Here is a 17,501-nt window from a genome sequence, read left to right on the forward strand (position 1 = left end):
GGCAGAGCAGGGCTTGCTTGTTCCTTGTAAATGAAGACCATAATTAACATTAAATTAAGGTAATACAAATGAAGGCAACATAGAGGCTGACAAGATGAGCGTTTGGGGAGGCAGTGGGGAGAAGTGATTCATATTTTTAATTTACAGTACGGATGGGCCGTGTGGCTGGGGAGCGGGCGGCTCGCATGGAGGGGGTGTCGCCCCGCAATGTTTGCTGGGCTCTGAGCAAGCACACAATGACTATTAAACTCAACTGTCCATATAATGGGACAGATTCGACATGACGCCCACTGGAGCACCAAGAGCCTGGCTGGCCAGGGTATAAATCCTGCCCACACGGTGCCTGCCTGTCCAGCTGACCTAGCCTGGCTTGGCCCAGGCCTGGGTCTAGTGGGCACAGTCCCCAAGGGGCCTGAGAGGGGCCTTTGACCTGGGCAATCATAGGGGCCAAGAGGGTGCAGGTTCCTGGCCCTGGCTGAGCTCAGAGTTGAGTCAGGGGCAATGGCCGGTCACATCTTGATCATGCTGGGGGTGAGGTGGGCCCTGGTAATATCCTCTCAGCACAGGACCTTGGTGTCAGGATGGGGCTGGAGCTCTATGGCCCCACAAACGGTCTGATCCAGGAAATGAAGACACTGGTGTCCTCTTCCAAAGAGGGGAGCTGATTGTTGTCTGCCTTATCACCATCACAGCCCATTTACCAAGCACCTACTATGCACTGACCCCCACTTCTGACTCCTTAACTGGTTCCTCACACCATCCTATGAGGAAGATACTATCCCCATTTTACACATGGATTAACTGGAGCTGAGAGACAGGGAGTAACTTGGTCACAGAGTGTGCAAGTAGTGTCCCCTGCCCCACCCCATGCCTCCAAACCCCAGAGCCTGGGGCTACCCCTGGATCTTGTAAACTCTGTACACAGAATGAGGGCCGGCATCTCAGGCGGCCCTCACCCACTGGACCCGAAGCCTTAGACCCAGAGCTCTCTGGGAACGTGGGTGTGGGTGCACATCCTCCACCCTCCCTCCAGCCAGGAGAAAGGTGCCAACAAATCGCAGGCAGGTAGGGAGGGATCCCTGCTTACTCACTCTGCAAACAGAGCCTAAAGATGCTCGTCCCTGGGATGAGAGACGCAAGTGTAATTTAGGTTTTGATATTATGAAAGTCTTGCTGCTCTAAAACAGCAGGGCACTCGGTGCCTCATTAATAAAGGATAAACTCGGAGTCTATTTACAAGGCGCTTTTTGGGGTTATTTACTCTCCAATATACATATGTAATGTTGCGCATACTTACCGCTAGGTACGGCACATCTTTCCAGCCTGGGTCTTGGAGTTACCCTGGGGAGGTGGGGGGGGCGGTGTCTCTGCAGGGTGGAGAGGGTCACTGGAGAAGAGGGACTGCACAGGGAGCCACCCTGGGAGTAGGGAGGCTCTGTGGAAGATGACAAGGCCCCATGGAGAGAGGGAAGTCATAGAATTTTAGAGCTGGAAGGTAGAAGGGGTAGAGAGTGGACTCCACCTGTCTCCCCTCCTCCTCTCCCCCCTTCCTGAGGCTCAGCACCCTTAAAGAGAAGGTAGGCGAGGCTTCCCTGCTGGGCCCCCAGGCTCTCCCTCCCAGCCCCTCCCTCTCTGTATGAGGCCAGGACATGGTGGCCTCTCTCACCAGGGCTCCTACTCTGACCAGATTCTGACCACACTGGGGAAGAGCCCCTGCAGTTGTGAAAGGTGGTCAGCCAATTCCTGTTATCACAAGCATGTCCTGTGCAACTGCTGTGCACCTTATCTTACACCAAGCCTGATCACAGCCCTGCCGCTCCCCCCACTGTGCCCAACAGTGCCTGCAGTGGGCACGGCCTTCCTCAAACCAAATGGAGGCCACCTGCTAGCCCCTGGTGCCATGAGGCAGCCACAGCAGAGATGGGTTCCCCGTAGCGGCTGCCACCTTAGCCTGGACTCTATCGTATGTGCAGCGGCTGAGTGAATCTGCAGACATCTTATGAAATAGGGCACTGCTTTCGTCTTCATTTTATAAATGAGTAAACTGAGATATAGGTTAGGGAACTCACCCAATGTCATATAGCCAGAAGGTGCCAGGCTGGAATTTTAACCCAGATTAGGGTTCTTATTCCCTGCAAGGCCTCCTCAAGGGTCCTTGGGCCTTAACTGCCCATCCTGGCTCCTCTGCAAAGCCTAGACTCCGACCAGCCCATGGCACATAATGAGGAGCTCTAAGCCCCGCTCTCCCAGAACACATCTCCACTCACTGCCTGATGTTCATTCACTTAGTCATTGAGCATCCACCACATGCAGACTTGGGCCTGGACCTATCACCTGGGTTAGTGTAAGCTTATGGCAGTAGAGGCCTTGGTTGGTTGGTTAATGCACAGGAGAGCTTAGAGATAGGACTGCCCACCCATACATCCCACAGCTTAGAGTTGGAAGGCTTTCTGTGCTTGTCAGCCCTGTGGATGAAGAATGTGTGGCCCAGGGCTCAGCCTGAGGGGGAGGGGCAGCACGGAGATGGGCAACAGAGCACCGCTCCCTCCCTAACCTGGCCAGTTTGGACCAAGGAGATATCTGGTGGCCTTGCCTTTTTGTAGGGAGCCCTGGGTGGAGGTATCAGGGTCTCACCAGTCCCTTGGGAGTCCCCAGGGGTCTAAAAGGACATAATCACTATTGGGGTGCAGCTCATGGCTGCTCTGGGCCTCAGGTTCTCATATTCTTCCCAACCCCAGAGTCGGGGGAGAGCTGACCTGCAGGGTGCTGGACAGAGGGAGGATGGCAGGCAGGAGGATCTGATCCATCATTGTTGGTGAACAATGAGCCGTCACCACCCTAATTAAAGATGTAATTACAGCAAATACATTCCAGGCTGAGAATGAATGACGGATGGCAGGAAGGCACCTTGTAACCAGCACCCAGGACATGCTGCCCCCAAAAGCTCCCTACTCCAAGCTAGGGAACTGTCCTCGCAGCAGCGGCCCCCAGCCGGGGACAGGATGTCCTGGTGCCTCCTGACAGTACAGTGACAGACAGGCAGAGATTGAGGCTGGGGCAGAAGGGCCAGGCAGGTGCCAGGGGCTGGGGTCTTGCTGGAGGACTGAGGGTGGAAGGAGGCCAAGAGGCCAGCATGAGGGGGACTGGGCTGGTGTGCAGCAGGCAACAGAGCAGGGCCAGTGAAGAGTGGGTATCTCTGTGAGAGTATCACCAGAGCAGAAAATAGGATTTCAGGGCCTACCAGCTTGGGGGTAATCGGGCCCCTGCAAAGGCCAGAGGGACCCATGGCCATTGACCCTTGGCCCTAGAGAGTGAATGCAGGGGGTAGGCCAAGCGGCCTCACCTTGTATAGGATAACCATAGTGGGGGATCTGGTGAGCCGTTCCGGCTTTCAGGCCTGGCCCAGGTGTCAGGGGGGCGGGGGCACTATCCTGAGGCCTGAGTTGTCCTTATCTGGGGTCAGGGTACAGGGCAGGGGACTGGCCACATGAAGAGGAGAGAGGGAGTCACTCCTCCTGGTGACTCCCTCCTTCAGGAGGATAGGCCTCCAACTACCCCCTCCACCTGCCCAGGGCCACCTCAAAAGTTGTGGGCACTGGCTATCTGGGAGCCTGGGCTCAGGACGACTTCTCTACTTGGGATCTGAGTGGGCATCTGGATTCCAAGACCTGTTTGCCCTGGGCCCCCACCCTCAGCCTCAGGGAATAGGAAACACGGAGCACAGGGTCAGGTCACTCTGAGGCCAGCATGAGCTGTGACCATCCTAGGGCCAAGGCATGAAGGCCTGCCTGGATGGGGAGCTCGATGACCCCAGCCTCCTGGCTCCATCTGATGTGGTGGCCCCTAGCCAGGGTCCCTCAGGGTGTGGGCTGACCCCAGGGGAGAGAGAGCTGGGGGTGGGAAGGGTGGGGAGCCCAAGCAGGCAGGCAGAGGGGAGGGAGGGAAGGCTACTGACAGCAGAACAAATGCTTGTAATTTTATAACCAATCTCAGCGTGTCCGTGGGGGGCCGTTTGCGCCTCCACTCAGGACCAATCAGCCTGACAGAGCTATGAGTCTGCCTGAGTGAATGTGAGCAGCTTCCCCCCCCAACACCACTTACTGCAATCTCATTACCCACCCAGCCCAAGACTGGCCAGAGCTGAGGGGAGGCAGGGAAGGGGGATCCAGCCCACGCTGGAGCGGAGCCAGGCCAGAGCCAGAGCCGGGCCTGGGGCCAGGAGGGCAGGTGGGCGGCCTTGGAGGTCCAGTGGCTCAGGGTGAGGAGGACGGGAGGCAGGCTCAGGAACCGTTTACTGAGAACCCACTGGTGTCCGAGCACGTAGGATATGGACAGGGCACAAACCCTGCCCTCAAGGGCCTTGCAGTCCACTGGGAGCAGATGGAAAGATTAGAGGGATGGGGCCTGGTGAAGGTGGAGATGGAGAAGTGACCTGGAGGTGAGGAGGGGCAGAGCCCTAGAACAGAGCTGGCACTGGGCACGGGGCAGGAAGGTGGGGGTAAGGAAATCAAGGGAGAAGGAACCAGAGGAATCTCAGGAGTGCACGCAGAGCCCCAGCAGAGAGGTACAGGGCATGGGAGAGAAACGCCCATCTGAGAAGAGAGGAGGGCGGCCAGGAGGAGCTGGCTGGGCAGTGGTGGATATTAAAAGACGGCCTTGCTGGATATCTGGCTCTGGGGATGGCTATGTGCCCATTAGTCTCTCTAATTGTCAAAAATCTAATTTAGTGTCTGGAGCCCGGGCCGGCCTCGGGTTAAATGGAGGGAGGCAGGCCTAGCCATAAATCTGCCCTCCCAGTCCGGGCTGGTGCTAATTCTACAGTTAAGTGAGGGGGTGAGGAGGGCAGCAGGACGGGACAGGGAGGGTTCTGGGAGAGGGGCTAACTCTGACCCTGCATGCCAGCCTCCTGTGCTAAGTCATAGCCAGACCCTCCTCTCTTGCTGGAGGAAGGGGACTTGTCTGGGCTCATGTGGACCATGCAGAAGAGGTGCCTCCATGTGTGATGAGCTCAGGACAAGAGTCCTCTCTCAGGGTCTTTTGTGGCTGGGATTGTAAACCCATCAGCCCCTCCTCCTCGCAGGCCCACTCTGGGGCTGTGTGGGCTCAGCTCCTGCAAAGTGATCGGTAGGAAGATTATATATACTTCCTAATAACATAGTGAGCCTTTGGTGAGGAAGAGGGCATGGGAAATCACACCACGTAATCAAGTGACTGGTCATCCTGTTCACCCAACAACAGCCTCAGTGATGGGGACCTGTGGGCCATTCCTCAGTGGGGAGAACAAACACAAACCCTTGAGTGGCCTAGCCTCTCCGGCCCTGGGTCATTCCAAACTCGGACAGACTGGCAACTGGACTGGGGCAGTCCCCGGGGGCCTCGTGTGTCCTTAGGCAAGGGAGGGCTCGGTAATGACCTCACTCCCCTCAGAGCTACTGATTGAAAGCAAGGGGTGTGGCAGGCGCAGCAGGAAACATTGGGGGACTGAGGGCTCCCTAAGAGGCTCTGCTTCCATGGGGGGAGGAAAACAATTTCTCCGGGCTTTGGCTCCATCTCACCAGGCACCCACCCGGCCTCTCCTGCTGCTAACGAAGTGCCTTTAATTAGCAGCCTAATAAAATGCTCTTAATTGGCAAGAGCCAATCAGGAAGAAGAGAGGTCTCCTCCCTTAGTCATTGCCGATGGTGGTGCAGCTCTAGGTTTCAAGGGGAGAGGGATTCCAGGCCAGCCTCGCTTTAGGACACAGTGACTTCAGGACCTGACACTGGTTTGAAGGTGAGACCCATAAAACCCAGGCCCGGCCTGTGCTCAATTCTGGGCTCAGGAGCCCGGCTGGTGAGTGACAACTGAGTAGATGCCAGTGGCCCAGGGGGTGGGTGGTCCTCTGCTGACTCCTCCCACCCTGTCCTTAGTTGTTAGGGAGGAGACTCTAGTGTGGTCTCAGGCAATGTGAGGAGGCCCCCCTTCTTGCTACTCAGGTTCCCCACCTACAAAATGCCAGGTGTACCTGAGGCTCTGATGTGCCTTCAGTTCAAGTAGCGTAGTTCTGCAGTGGGGCCCTGACATCTAACAGTCTGAGAGAGCTCCCATGACCACAGTCAGTCCAGGTATGACAGGCACTGAGACCACAGGGTGACAGATCCAAGGAGTCTGGTCAAGCAGGGAGGAGCACTACCACTGAAAGCTCACAGGTAAAAAATAAGAGGGAGTAGAGGGGGTCTGTCTATGCCAATAACCTTGTACCCACCTTCCAAGGTTTGGCCAAGGTTTGGTTTAAGTAGGGAAGGAGGTGGGTTCACCTGGAGTAGCAGTGTTTTCCCTCAGATGATCACTGCACCCTTCATTAAAAAAAATTTTTTGGGGGGGGGCGCCTGGGTGGCTCAGTCGGTTAAGCGTCTGCCTTCGGCTCAGGTCATGATTCCAGGGTCCTGGGATCGAGCCCCAAATCGGGCTCACTGCTCAATGGGGAGCCTGCTTCTCCCTCTACCTCTGCCTGCGGCTCCCCCCTACTTGTGTTCTCTACCTCTCTGTGTGTCAAATAAATAAAATCTTTAAAAAAAAATTTTTTTTTTTAAATCTCTACACCAAACATGAGGCTCCAATTTAAAACCCTGAGATCAAGAGTCACATGCTCTGCCTACTGAGCCAGCCAGGCACCCCGCTCTCTCCATTTTTGTAGCTTGTTGGAGTTTCTCTGGAAATTGCTCCTGAATGTGAGCTCACCTTTCCAGAAACTGACCAAATGGGATGCAGGGGTAACCCATCTCAGTCACAGAGGAGGCAGAGGAAAATCTAAGTTCTGGGCCCCGGTTGGGTTGTGGCAGGCTGAGGCTATGACCAGTTCCCAAATTACCCATCACTTTGGCTTTGGTTTAATTCAACATGGAACATTAATTGTCTTCCAGAGGCCCCAGATTTTTTCACACCATTTGGCCCTCACTTCTCTAAATGTTTTCTCATGTCAGATTATCTTAAAAGGTATCTGTGCACTCCCTCAATTGATATATTGAAACTCATTGTCCTCTTGATGTTGGGGCAAAGAGACAAGACACTTAGAAAACTCACTTTAATCTTATATTTGTAATTTAAGTTACTTTTTTCTGAACAGTTAAAAAAAAAAAAAAAAACCAGAACACACTATTTTACCATGATCCTAGGTTGTGAACATACTGGTACCTTGACTACACATCACGATAACATAACCACAAAAGTAAAAGCAGTCAGTACTTAAGAGTCTAGAGAACAGAGAGCTGAGCCAACTGAAAGCTCTCAGGGAAGCTCACACTCGTTGCCAGGCCTGCCCCATAGCTGGAGTCCAGCGAACATTCCTCACAAGAGTCTGGGTGCGCTTAGGTGATCACTGATTTGGGAAGGTGGTAGTTTCCTTGGTACCCAAACGTCTAACCCTCCTTGTTGGGTCTTTTCCTTCAGTGTCCAAGAAGAGAAAGGGATAGAGGGGAAGCGACACTTTATAATGCCATTCACCACACTGATCCTTAAACACACACAGAGCCAACCACGAGCTGAGAGAGCTGGGGGGACTGGAGAGCATATGTTTTAGAGGTCATCTGCCTCCAGGAAATTTTAGATCATAGGTACTCAACTTCCAACAGAAGAGGTTTCCATATATCAATGCATTAAGTTCCACAAGAAATCAGGCAGCCATAATTGTGCTCTTTTGGTTTCGCTCCTCAGTTCCAAGTATTCTGAAGTCACAAATGAACTACAGATAAAAACAGCAGGAGCAAAACTCAGCTTTATTACCCTAAGAGATGGCTATCTTTCTGGCACTGATTATGTTGAGCCAATGGTAAAGTAAGGGGCTCTGCTCTGTCAGTGATCAGCTATGTGGATGAAGCCCAGGGAGATGAACTCCGCCTTCAGGCTTTGGGTGTGCTGGTTACAAGTGAGAGTTATTCTAGGAGGGAAAAGAGGAAGGCAAGGAGAAGCAAGGGCACCTTTTCATGTTCTCCGGGCTCTTGGAAAGTCTGTGCAGCTCACCCAAATAGGGAAGATCAGAAATGTGGATTAAAGTCACATGGTAAACCTGATCATCAAAGAGCGTGATGGTCACAGGTGGTGGGTATCTAAGCATCCCTTTTTCCACCAGGAAGTACCTTTGGATTCCTCCCGAATTAAGCTTGCAGCCTAGGCTCTCACGCCTGCACTATTCTGGGTTGGACTGCTTGCACTTCAGGCAGGAAGGTATTATCACCTAAAATAAATGGAAGATGCCAAGAAGGTCAACAATACCAAGGTATCTAATCTACTTCTAGGAAAGAAAAAAAACACCCTAATTATTTCCAATATCCCCTACCCCCCTCCACCCCAAGCCCTTGGTTTCCACATACAATCAAGTGCTAAGTAAGGAGTAGACCAACCACAGCTGTTCCGACCAATGGGTACCAGGAGATGGCAGAGGAGAAGAGTGCATATTTTCTTCTCTTCAGCCTATGACTTTACAAAAGAAAAATAAGGATTTTTCTTACTCAAGCAGAAAACAGAATGATTTAGGGGTCCCAGGTTTTTTTTTTTTTTTTTCCAGTTCAGAAACAAGTTATGAGGGCCAGACTTTATTACTTGTCAATAGAGTTCCAGAGAGTCCTGTCTCTGAAGTTTCTGGTGAAGAGTCACCAGAAAAAATCTTGCCAAGGGACAAGTGTAAAAGGCCTCCATTCACAATTCATGTCCACTTTCAAATGGCACGTAAGAAAGGAAAAGGATGTTCTCAGCAGTGAAATTACACACACGTGCAGCAAGGCATGCTGGTTTTGTCCAAGCAGCCCACGTGTGATTGGAGAGCTCCCGAGTGCCCAGAGAGTTCCAGGGTGCAGGCGCAGGTGCATGCACGCACTCCTTGCGTGCCCGCCTTTGAAGGGGCTTCCTCCCATCTTTAAGAAACGCCTCTTTCAGGCCCACACTGGAATTTTAGTGAGAAGAGACTAATCTACAATGGAGACATGCCATTTCAGAGCCAACAGACTCCTTCAGCTCCTTTTCTACCATTCCTTTCAATGTATTGAGACTTTCTTTGTTTCTCTTTTCTTTTTAAAAAGGTCAAACTTTACATTTATTCTAGCCCAGTTGGGGATTAGTGATAATCAATTCCGACCGAAATCATGCAGAGATGGTAAGTGGGGTTTACCTTCTCTGGAAATGAACTTCTACTTACCTGATTATTTCTTCTACAATGAACTGGTAAATGACCCCCAGAGCTGAGAAATGTGACTGACTCAGTTTTTCAGACCACTTAACTTCATTCCCATTTCCATCAGCAGCAAAGGACAACTTGGAGAACATGCTCGATGGAGCTAATGGCTCCAGACTGCAGGGTCCACCCTTGATCTCATTTATGAGGTACTGGACAAGCTTCAGAACAATCTTAGAAATAATCTATCTTCAACTGAACCTACATGGGAGAGCAAAACCCCGGGCACCAATGAATATTCAACAGCTCCCACTTTTAAATAGCAGCATATAACAGAAAGGCTAGTAAAGTTATGGCTATTGGACAATATTTTCAAACAGCTTGAAAGCCACGCCCCTTTAATGCCTGACCTGTGTGTTACTCAGGGCTGATGGCCCTCTGCCTCACCTATAGCAAAATCCTTAACCAATCAAAAAGCCAAAAATAGTCAACACAATAGACAAGGTACTCTGATGACAGCTAAATAGAAAACATTTCTCTGTAGCATTTGGGTGGGTGGGAAGGGACTTATACTCAGAAAATATCTCCCAGGCAATGACATATTACACTGGGAAATATTTTCTGAATATAACCTGGAACCAAAAGCTTAAAAGCTCTCCTGAAGCCGGAAAGGAAAAGCGGATGTGCATAACTTACTCCTCAAAACATAAGAACAACATTCAGTCACATCAGAAGGGAAGGGTGAAGATGGCTTTCTCTCCCTCTCCCCCTTGCTGAACTAAAGGTGGTCTGGCTTTGAGGTCATCTGCAACTGGCTTCCATTCTGATGTTTTTACAGCAGCTGGCTAAAAAGGGGCTTTCTTTTACTCAACTGCTTTGCTTAGGAACAGAAACAACAGGGCTGACTAACTGCTCAGCTCCCAAGGGAAACTAGAGACTGCAGTGTGGCCTTGAACCTGTGATGGAGGTGCCCACGCCACATGAGAGGGCTGGTGCAGCCCCGTGCCTCCCCCGGGAAACAAGCTGGGCACATGCTAGTAGTATTTCCTGTGTTCCCAAGTTGGGGTGGCACACACGCCCTGCCCGACACTTATACAGCTGCCTTTTAAGTGGCCAGGTTGGCCTGGCCCTTGCTGAGGTCCATTTGTTTATGTTGCTTACCAACTTCCAGAGAAATTTTATTGGCTGGGGAGAGTGGAGAGTTAAATAAGGCCGGAGGAGGAAGAAAAGGAAAGAGAAGGCAGTTTCTGCCCCATTAGTAAACCCTGTGTGCCAAAGTTCACCCTGATCCTCTTTCTGGCAGCTTTGCCCTTTTGTAAATACCAGGTTTGGGAAAAGCAGGAGGAAGGTTCTGCAGTGCAAGGTTGAGATGATTAGTTTGCTTTCCGAGAGATGATATTTACTGTTCTAAATGAGAAAGAAATCCATTTTTACCTCTGACCACCTCTCAGCAACCTGATCATGGTCTTGGCAAAGACACAGGAGCTGGGTGTCCACAGACCCTGATGAGCAAATCAGAGACGTGAACCATTATGCGGACTGCACCCAGCGACTGGCTCTGGCCATTTCAAACCTTTCTTTAGGCTGAGCCTTACCAGTGATTTAAGATTAAGTACAATGCTTTTTATTACACATCTAATTGTTAATGAGAGGAAATGCAATCAGCAACTCCTTTGCACACTCTACATGGAATCGAGGAGACTGCTGAGTCCAGAAAAGATGTGGCCATTGATGGAGCCCAGGCGATTTCTGCCCCACCCCCACCTTTTTAAACGGAGGGGGGTGTTGTTAAGAGAGAGAGAAGAGTTGCAAATATGATGAGAGTACCTTCTAAGAACCCACTGCTGCCACACAGGGTCACTTGCAGCAAAAGCCTGGGTTTGAAATTTTGACTGGACAGCGTTTAGCTCTTCCAAGTGTGGCATTTTCTCTGATTTGCCTCATGTTAACTGAGAACCTCTCTTCATACTCTTTCTTCTCAGGTGCAGCAGAGAAACAGGTTGAAGTGGGGGGGCGGGGGGGTAGTGACAGAAACAGAAAGAGATGAAAGGAAAGAGGCCCAGATCTTCCAGTGTGTACTTTTGTTTTCTTTCTCACCCCAAAGGCCATACAGACAGCTGTCTTCTCCTAAGCACAGTGGGGCTCGGCTGATCCTGCCAGGTGCTGGGCATTCCTGGAGTTCACAGGGAGAAAATGGGTGCTGTCTGGCTTGAAGCTGTATCCCTTGTCCCCTAGAAGTTGGTCTCCCAGAAGGCTATATAGGGAAACTAGTTCTTCTGCTTAACGGCAAAGCAAGAGAGATTCTGGCAAAACACTAAATATATTTATAAGTCATCTTTGTCTGGAACCAAATGAGGAAAAACAGGTGCAGAGAGGAAAGGAGGGGAGGTGAGGTGAGGTTTAAAAGTTCCAATCATTCACAAAAGATAAAAGACATCTTCTGATAGCAGCACGGAAGCAGTCAGCTGTGCTGAGTAGACCATCCTGGGTCGACTGCAGACCAACTGTGTCCCAACAGGAGTCTCAAAGCCCCGTTCCTCGGCTAGTCCGGGGAAGTGGGTAGTAGTTTGATTGTTACTGTTGTTGCTCATCCTGGTATTGGCAGATATGTTAAATACCGCAACTCTAATGAGTCCTGTGTGAAAACAGAGCACAGAGTCATTAGTCCCTTTCCCTACATTTCTCACTTGTTCTTTTTTTTTTTTAAAGATTTTATTTATTTGAGAGAGAGAATGAGATAGAGAGAGCATGAGAGGGGGGAGGGTCAGAGGGAGAAGCAGACTCCCTGCTGAGCAGGGAGCCCGATGTGGGACTCAATCCAGGGACTCCAGGATCATGACCTGAGCCGAAGGCAGTCGCTCAACCAACTGAGCCACCCAGGCACCCCATACATTTCTCGCTTGTTCTAAGAGAAGAACATTAACTTAGCTGTCAATTGGAAGAAAGTCTCAGAGGTCCTTCGTAACACCTGCTCTCTGCCCAGGCCAAGCAGGAGCTTCTGTCAAGGGTGACACAGGCTGCGTGGGGACATGGTGGGGCTCACGGACATGCTCAGGGCCGCAGCGCTCGTGCAGTGTGACTCTGACATAAGAGTGACTCTGCTCCCTGTGATGGTGGAGTAGGTGAGGCTAGCTCTGAGGTTCTGGCCCTGAGTGGCCAGAAGCATAGTTGTGCCACCAGCAGAAGGGGAACAGCAGGGTGAAGCTGTCCGGCCTTCTGGCTGGAGGGCCCTGGAAGAGTGGATGAGGGGAAAGTCTGATTGTGAGAAGTGTGCACCAGACATGCTCCTTGTAACTTCAAGGACAGGTGTGTAGGTGGTGGCTGGTAATGTGGCCTGGAGACTAAGACAGAGGTTGGGACTAGAGATACAAATTTGAGGGTCATCTACATTGAGATGAAAGCTGAAGCCTCGGGAAGAGAAAAAGCAGCCAAAACAGGAAGGCTTGATAAGGAAAAAAAGTCCGAGACACACTCTTAGGGGATGTCTATGTTTCAGAGGTGAGAGGAGAAAGGAGACCAACAATCAGAAAGCCAGGAAGAATATTAAAAATGGCAAAATGCCATAGTAATCTAATGAAGAGAAAATTCTGGCAAAAGGAGGGGATAGATACATGATGATTACAGTATTACTAACGATGACCACTTTTTACTGAGGGCTTGTCCTGTGCTAGGCACTGTGCTAAGCACTAAGAATTTTTCATAGGACACTTCAGTGCAATCCTCACAACAGCTCTGTGAAGTAGGGATTGCAATCCATCTTACTAATACGGAATCTAAGGCTCTGGAAGTTGCTTGCCCAGGGGCACACATCTAGGATTCTCACCTGAGCCTGCCTGGGTAAACTGGCTGAGGGATAGGAAGTGGTGTGTCCTCTGTGAGAACAGTGAGCACTGAAGTGAGTCCAGCAGGGCATGGACCACCCCACTTAGAACCACTACAAAAAGATACGCAGAAAAGTGTACTAAATCTGTACTTCGGCCATTGAACTAAGGTAAATGTGGGAAATAAGAAATCATAATGACAGTAACATTCCCCAGTAGTGCAGTTTCCCCGACCCAATGATAACCTCATTAATGGATCTGAACTGCTTGACACTGGGTGTGATCTGAATATACCATCACATAGATAAAGATGAAATGTGGGATGTTCTCCTTCCTCAGAGGGAGGTTGGAGACTTGAGTGGGAGAATAAATGGAGTTGTCACCAACTCCGAGCTACTATCAAGGTCTTTTTTGGAGGGGGTGGGGAGTGGGGATGAGGATAAAAAAGCCATGTTTTATAATCCAATGACACTGACAAGGCTGTGAGAAGTCAGCCGAGAGGTGTCACCAAGAAATTTTCTACTCACATATTATTTACTTGGTTTAAAGGGTTTCTATTATAGGAACTGGTTTGATCTGGGAACTACATAGTCACCGGCCTTATGGCTTACTCTCAGCTTTGAAACTGATTCAAATCTCATTTTATTTTCTTAACAATCCTATTAGATAACTGGGGCAGAAATTATTCATTCAAATCTAGATCAAGAATCATCTAGAATTGAGGCTAGCTACCTTGATGAAAGACAGTGTCCAGTGCAGCCCCAGCCCTGTCTCATGTTGTTGCTTCACCTGCTTTATAGGCATTGGAGAGAGAAAGGGTACGAGAAGGCTCCAGGAGCTAGCAACAGCCAATATTCCATCTCCTACCCACAGTGCTATTTACACAATTCTTTTTCATACCTGGGCAAGTATGAGGTCACTGTATGATTATTTATCTGGAGATGTAGGTGTATGTTCGAGAAGGGGAGCGGGGGGGTTCAGCTTGGGCAGCTGGGTCGTTTAGGAAGTCCCAGATGAGGATTGTGTCATCATGTGAACTACTGACAATCTGGAATTCATCAAACTGGAGTCGGAAAACTCTTCCAGAATGCTCCTAAAGCAGCAGAAACAAAAACTTTTGAACTACTCAAAATCAAAAGGACACAAATTCAGCAATATGTCAAAAGAAGTCTATGGAAAGACTATATGTATGATGATAATCTCTAATATTTAGCTGTTTCAAGAACACAGAGAAAAAGCAATTTGGATTAAAGGCAGAAGGGAGAAAGTCCAATATTGGGCAGTTGATTCTGTACAATCAAAGGTATATTCACTAGAGCTGAGCCACGTCAAAGAACATGCTAGTTTCTCGCTGCTAACTCTCCTTAGTTTAGGCTGAATGAGAACATTTCTCAGTACCTCCCTGGCCTTATTCTCTTTCTGTATCTGTTGGATTCTTCTACAATCAGAGGCCAAGGATTGATGAGCAATAATACAAGGTGTGCTGGTAAATGTTTATCAACTAATTCTCCCCAATTTGTAAAAGCATTCACACATTTTTGTGGTGTAAAAATTCCTACAGTGGCTAATTTCAAGCTACCCATGTGAGGTCAACAAGCTTGCAAAACTCATGACAATTCAACAACTGTCTCTCATTAGCAAGCCTGCTCTAGTGCACACGGGCATACCACCTTGATCGAGATGTATAATATTTCCAGCATCCTGGAAAGTGCTCTCATGCTCCTTACTTCTCAATACTACTTTCACCCCAATGCTTTCATCAATTCATTTTTTCTGTTCCTGAAGTTCATATAAATACACTCATGTAGCATGTATTCTTTTGTGCCCAGTTTCTCTTACTCAACAGTGCAAGATGCGTCTTCGTTACTAACGTTCTTTCTAAAATTACCGGTTGCCATTCCATAATATGAACACACTACATTTTATCTTTTCTCCTATGATGGACGTATGGGTTGACTGTAGTTTTGGCTATTTAATAAGGCTGCTATGAACATTTATGTCCATGTTTTTTGAAGGATATATGCTCTCATTTCATCTAGTAGAGCTGCGGGGCCACGGAGTAGGTATATGTCTAGCTTTAGTATGTACAGGGAAACAGCTTTATTTTTCTTCAGTTTTATAAAAGCTGTGCCAATTTATACTCCCACCAGCAATGTATCAGAGTTCCAGTTGCTCCACATCTTCACCAACAAACTGATACTATAAATCTTTTTAATTTTAGACATTTTGGTATGTTACTGGGGTTTCAATTTGCATTTTTCTTTATGAAGTTAGGAAGTTCCCCCTCTATTCCTAGCTTGTTGAGTTTTTATCATGAATTGACACTGGATTTTGCATGTACTGATATAACAGTGTGATTTTTCTTCTTTAGCTTTTTGATGTGATGGATTAGATAGTTGAATTTTTGAATACTAAACCAGTTCTGTATACCTGGAATAAATACCACTTGGTCATGGTGTGTGTACACACACACACACACACACGCATACATTATACATCGTTGGATTCAATTTGCTAATTTTTTGATGAGGATTTTTTTTTAAGAGTTACTTCATTTTCCTGGCATACTGCTACCTTTTAAGTAAGTATAGAAATTTTCTTTACTGTGAAATCACTAAATATAAGGACAGTGACAAGACTACACTTAGATTTGAAGAAAAGTGTTTAAAATATTACCAAAAAATCCTGCATAATACTCATATTAGTCATACAATTGTGTTTGCCTACTACCTTATTTTAAAAAATATTTTAATTTGTATTATGGTAGAAACCACATAAAATTTATATTTATCCATTGTTAAGTGTACAGTTCAGTGTTGTTTTTTTTTAGGTTTTATTTATTTATTTGACAGAGAGAGAGAGACAGCTAGAGAGGGAACACAAGCAGGGGGAGTGGGAGAAGGAGAAGCAGGCTCCCGGCAGAGCAGGGAGCCCGATGTGGGGCTCGATCCCAGGACCCTGGGACGATGACCTGAGCCGAAGGCAGACGCTTAACAAGTGAGCCACCTAGGTGCCCCTATAGTTTAGTGTTGTCAGGTACATTCACATTATTGTACAATCAATCTCCAAAACTTTTTCATTTTGCAAAACTGAAATTCTAAACCCATTAAACAACAACTCCCCATTTGTCTCTCCCCTCAACCCCTAGCAACCACCACTCTATTTCTGGGTTTGACCACTGTAGATACTTCATGTAAGTGGAACAGTACAGTATTTGTCTTTTGTGACTGGCTTGTTTCACTTAACATAATGTCCTCAAGTAGTATCCATGTTGGAGCACATGACAGTATTTCCCTTCTTAAGGCCGAATAATATTCTCCTGTACGTATATACCACATTTTGTTCATTCATTCATCTCCTGATGAACACTTTGGTTGCTTCCACCTCTTGGTTACTGTGAATAATATATGAATATGGGTATGCAAATAACACTTTGAGATCCTGCTTTCAATTCTTTGGGATATACACTCAAAAGTGAGGGCACTTTATCTTTAGTATTTTGAGAAACCCATACTGCTTTCCGTAGAGGTTGCACTATTTTACTTTCCTTACAAGAAGTAAATGAGCTTATAGATTATCACCTGTGTTCATGAGACATATGATCTGTACTTTTCTTGTAATACCTTTGTTTGCTTTTGGTATGAGGGTAATGCTGGCTTCAAAGAATGCGTTAGGAAGTATTTACTCTGCTTCTATCTTCTGTAAAAGATTGTGAAGAATTGGTATAATTTCTTCCTTAAACATTTGGTAGAATTCACCAGTGAACCCATCTGGGCCTGGTGCTTTCTGTTTTGTAAAGTTATTAATTATGGATTCAATTTCTTTAACAGGCATAGGCCCATTCAGATTATCTATTTCTTCCTATGTGAGTTGCAGAAGATTATATCTTTCAAGGAATTGATCCATTTCATCTAGGTTTTCAAATTTGGGGGCATAGAGTTGTTCATAGTATTCCTTGATTACTATCCTTTTAATGTTCATGGGATCCAAAGAGATGCAAAATTGGGTTTAACATTTGGATGCACATAAAAGTGGTTAACAAAATCCATTCCTAACTAAAACTCTCAGCAATCTAGGAATACAAAAAAGCTTCCTAATCCCCTGATAATGGGTATCTACAGAAAATCTACAGCTAACATGTATCTATACATATGTATATACAAACTGGTGAAAGACCAACTGTCTTTTCCCCAAGATAAGGACATCCACTCTTACCAATTCTTTGAACATTGTACCATAAGTCTTAGTCAGTATAATAAAACAAAAAAGAGAAATGAAAGGTACACATATTGCAAAAGAAGTAACAGTGTATTTCTATATGCTTGTAATGCGCAGCTCAGAAATTAAAAATTTTAAATACCCCAAAAATTAAAATATCATTTACAACAGCACTAAAAATATGAAATACTTAGGGATAAATATGACAAAAGATGTGTCAGACCTTTACACTGAAGGCTATGAAACATTGTTGAGAAATTTAAAGACCTAAACAAATGGAGAGAGATACTGTGTTCATGGACCAGAAGACAGTGTTG

At 47.6% G+C, this 17,501-nt stretch overlaps 1 protein-coding gene across 6 annotated transcripts in view; it reads right to left on the bottom strand.

Moving 5' to 3' along the window:
* Positions 1-7,085: 7,085 nt before the first annotated feature.
* BTRC (beta-transducin repeat containing E3 ubiquitin protein ligase) overlaps positions 7,086-17,501 on the bottom strand; it is a 170,877-nt gene continuing 160,461 nt past the window's right edge. For 3 of the 6 annotated variants that reach the window (XM_028098736.2, XM_028098734.2, XM_028098733.2), the window contains 2 exons: positions 13,867-14,059; positions 7,087-11,780 (listed from right to left, as the gene is read on the bottom strand). In XM_028098736.2, the coding sequence (XP_027954537.1) occupies positions 13,898-14,059 (162 nt within the window). In that variant the 3' untranslated portion in view covers positions 7,087-11,780; positions 13,867-13,897. Of the gene's footprint in view, positions 11,781-13,866; positions 14,060-17,501 lie in introns of all 6 variants that reach the window. The other 3 variants (XR_015767072.1, XR_015767071.1, XR_015767070.1) reach the window with 3 other exon arrangements.

Source organism: Eumetopias jubatus, unplaced genomic scaffold (assembly GCF_037043125.1).
Source record: "Eumetopias jubatus isolate StellerSeaLion01/CBP00866 unplaced genomic scaffold, mEumJub1_p1.0 scaffold_17, whole genome shotgun sequence".
Classification (NCBI taxonomy): domain Eukaryota; kingdom Metazoa; phylum Chordata; class Mammalia; order Carnivora; family Otariidae; genus Eumetopias; species Eumetopias jubatus.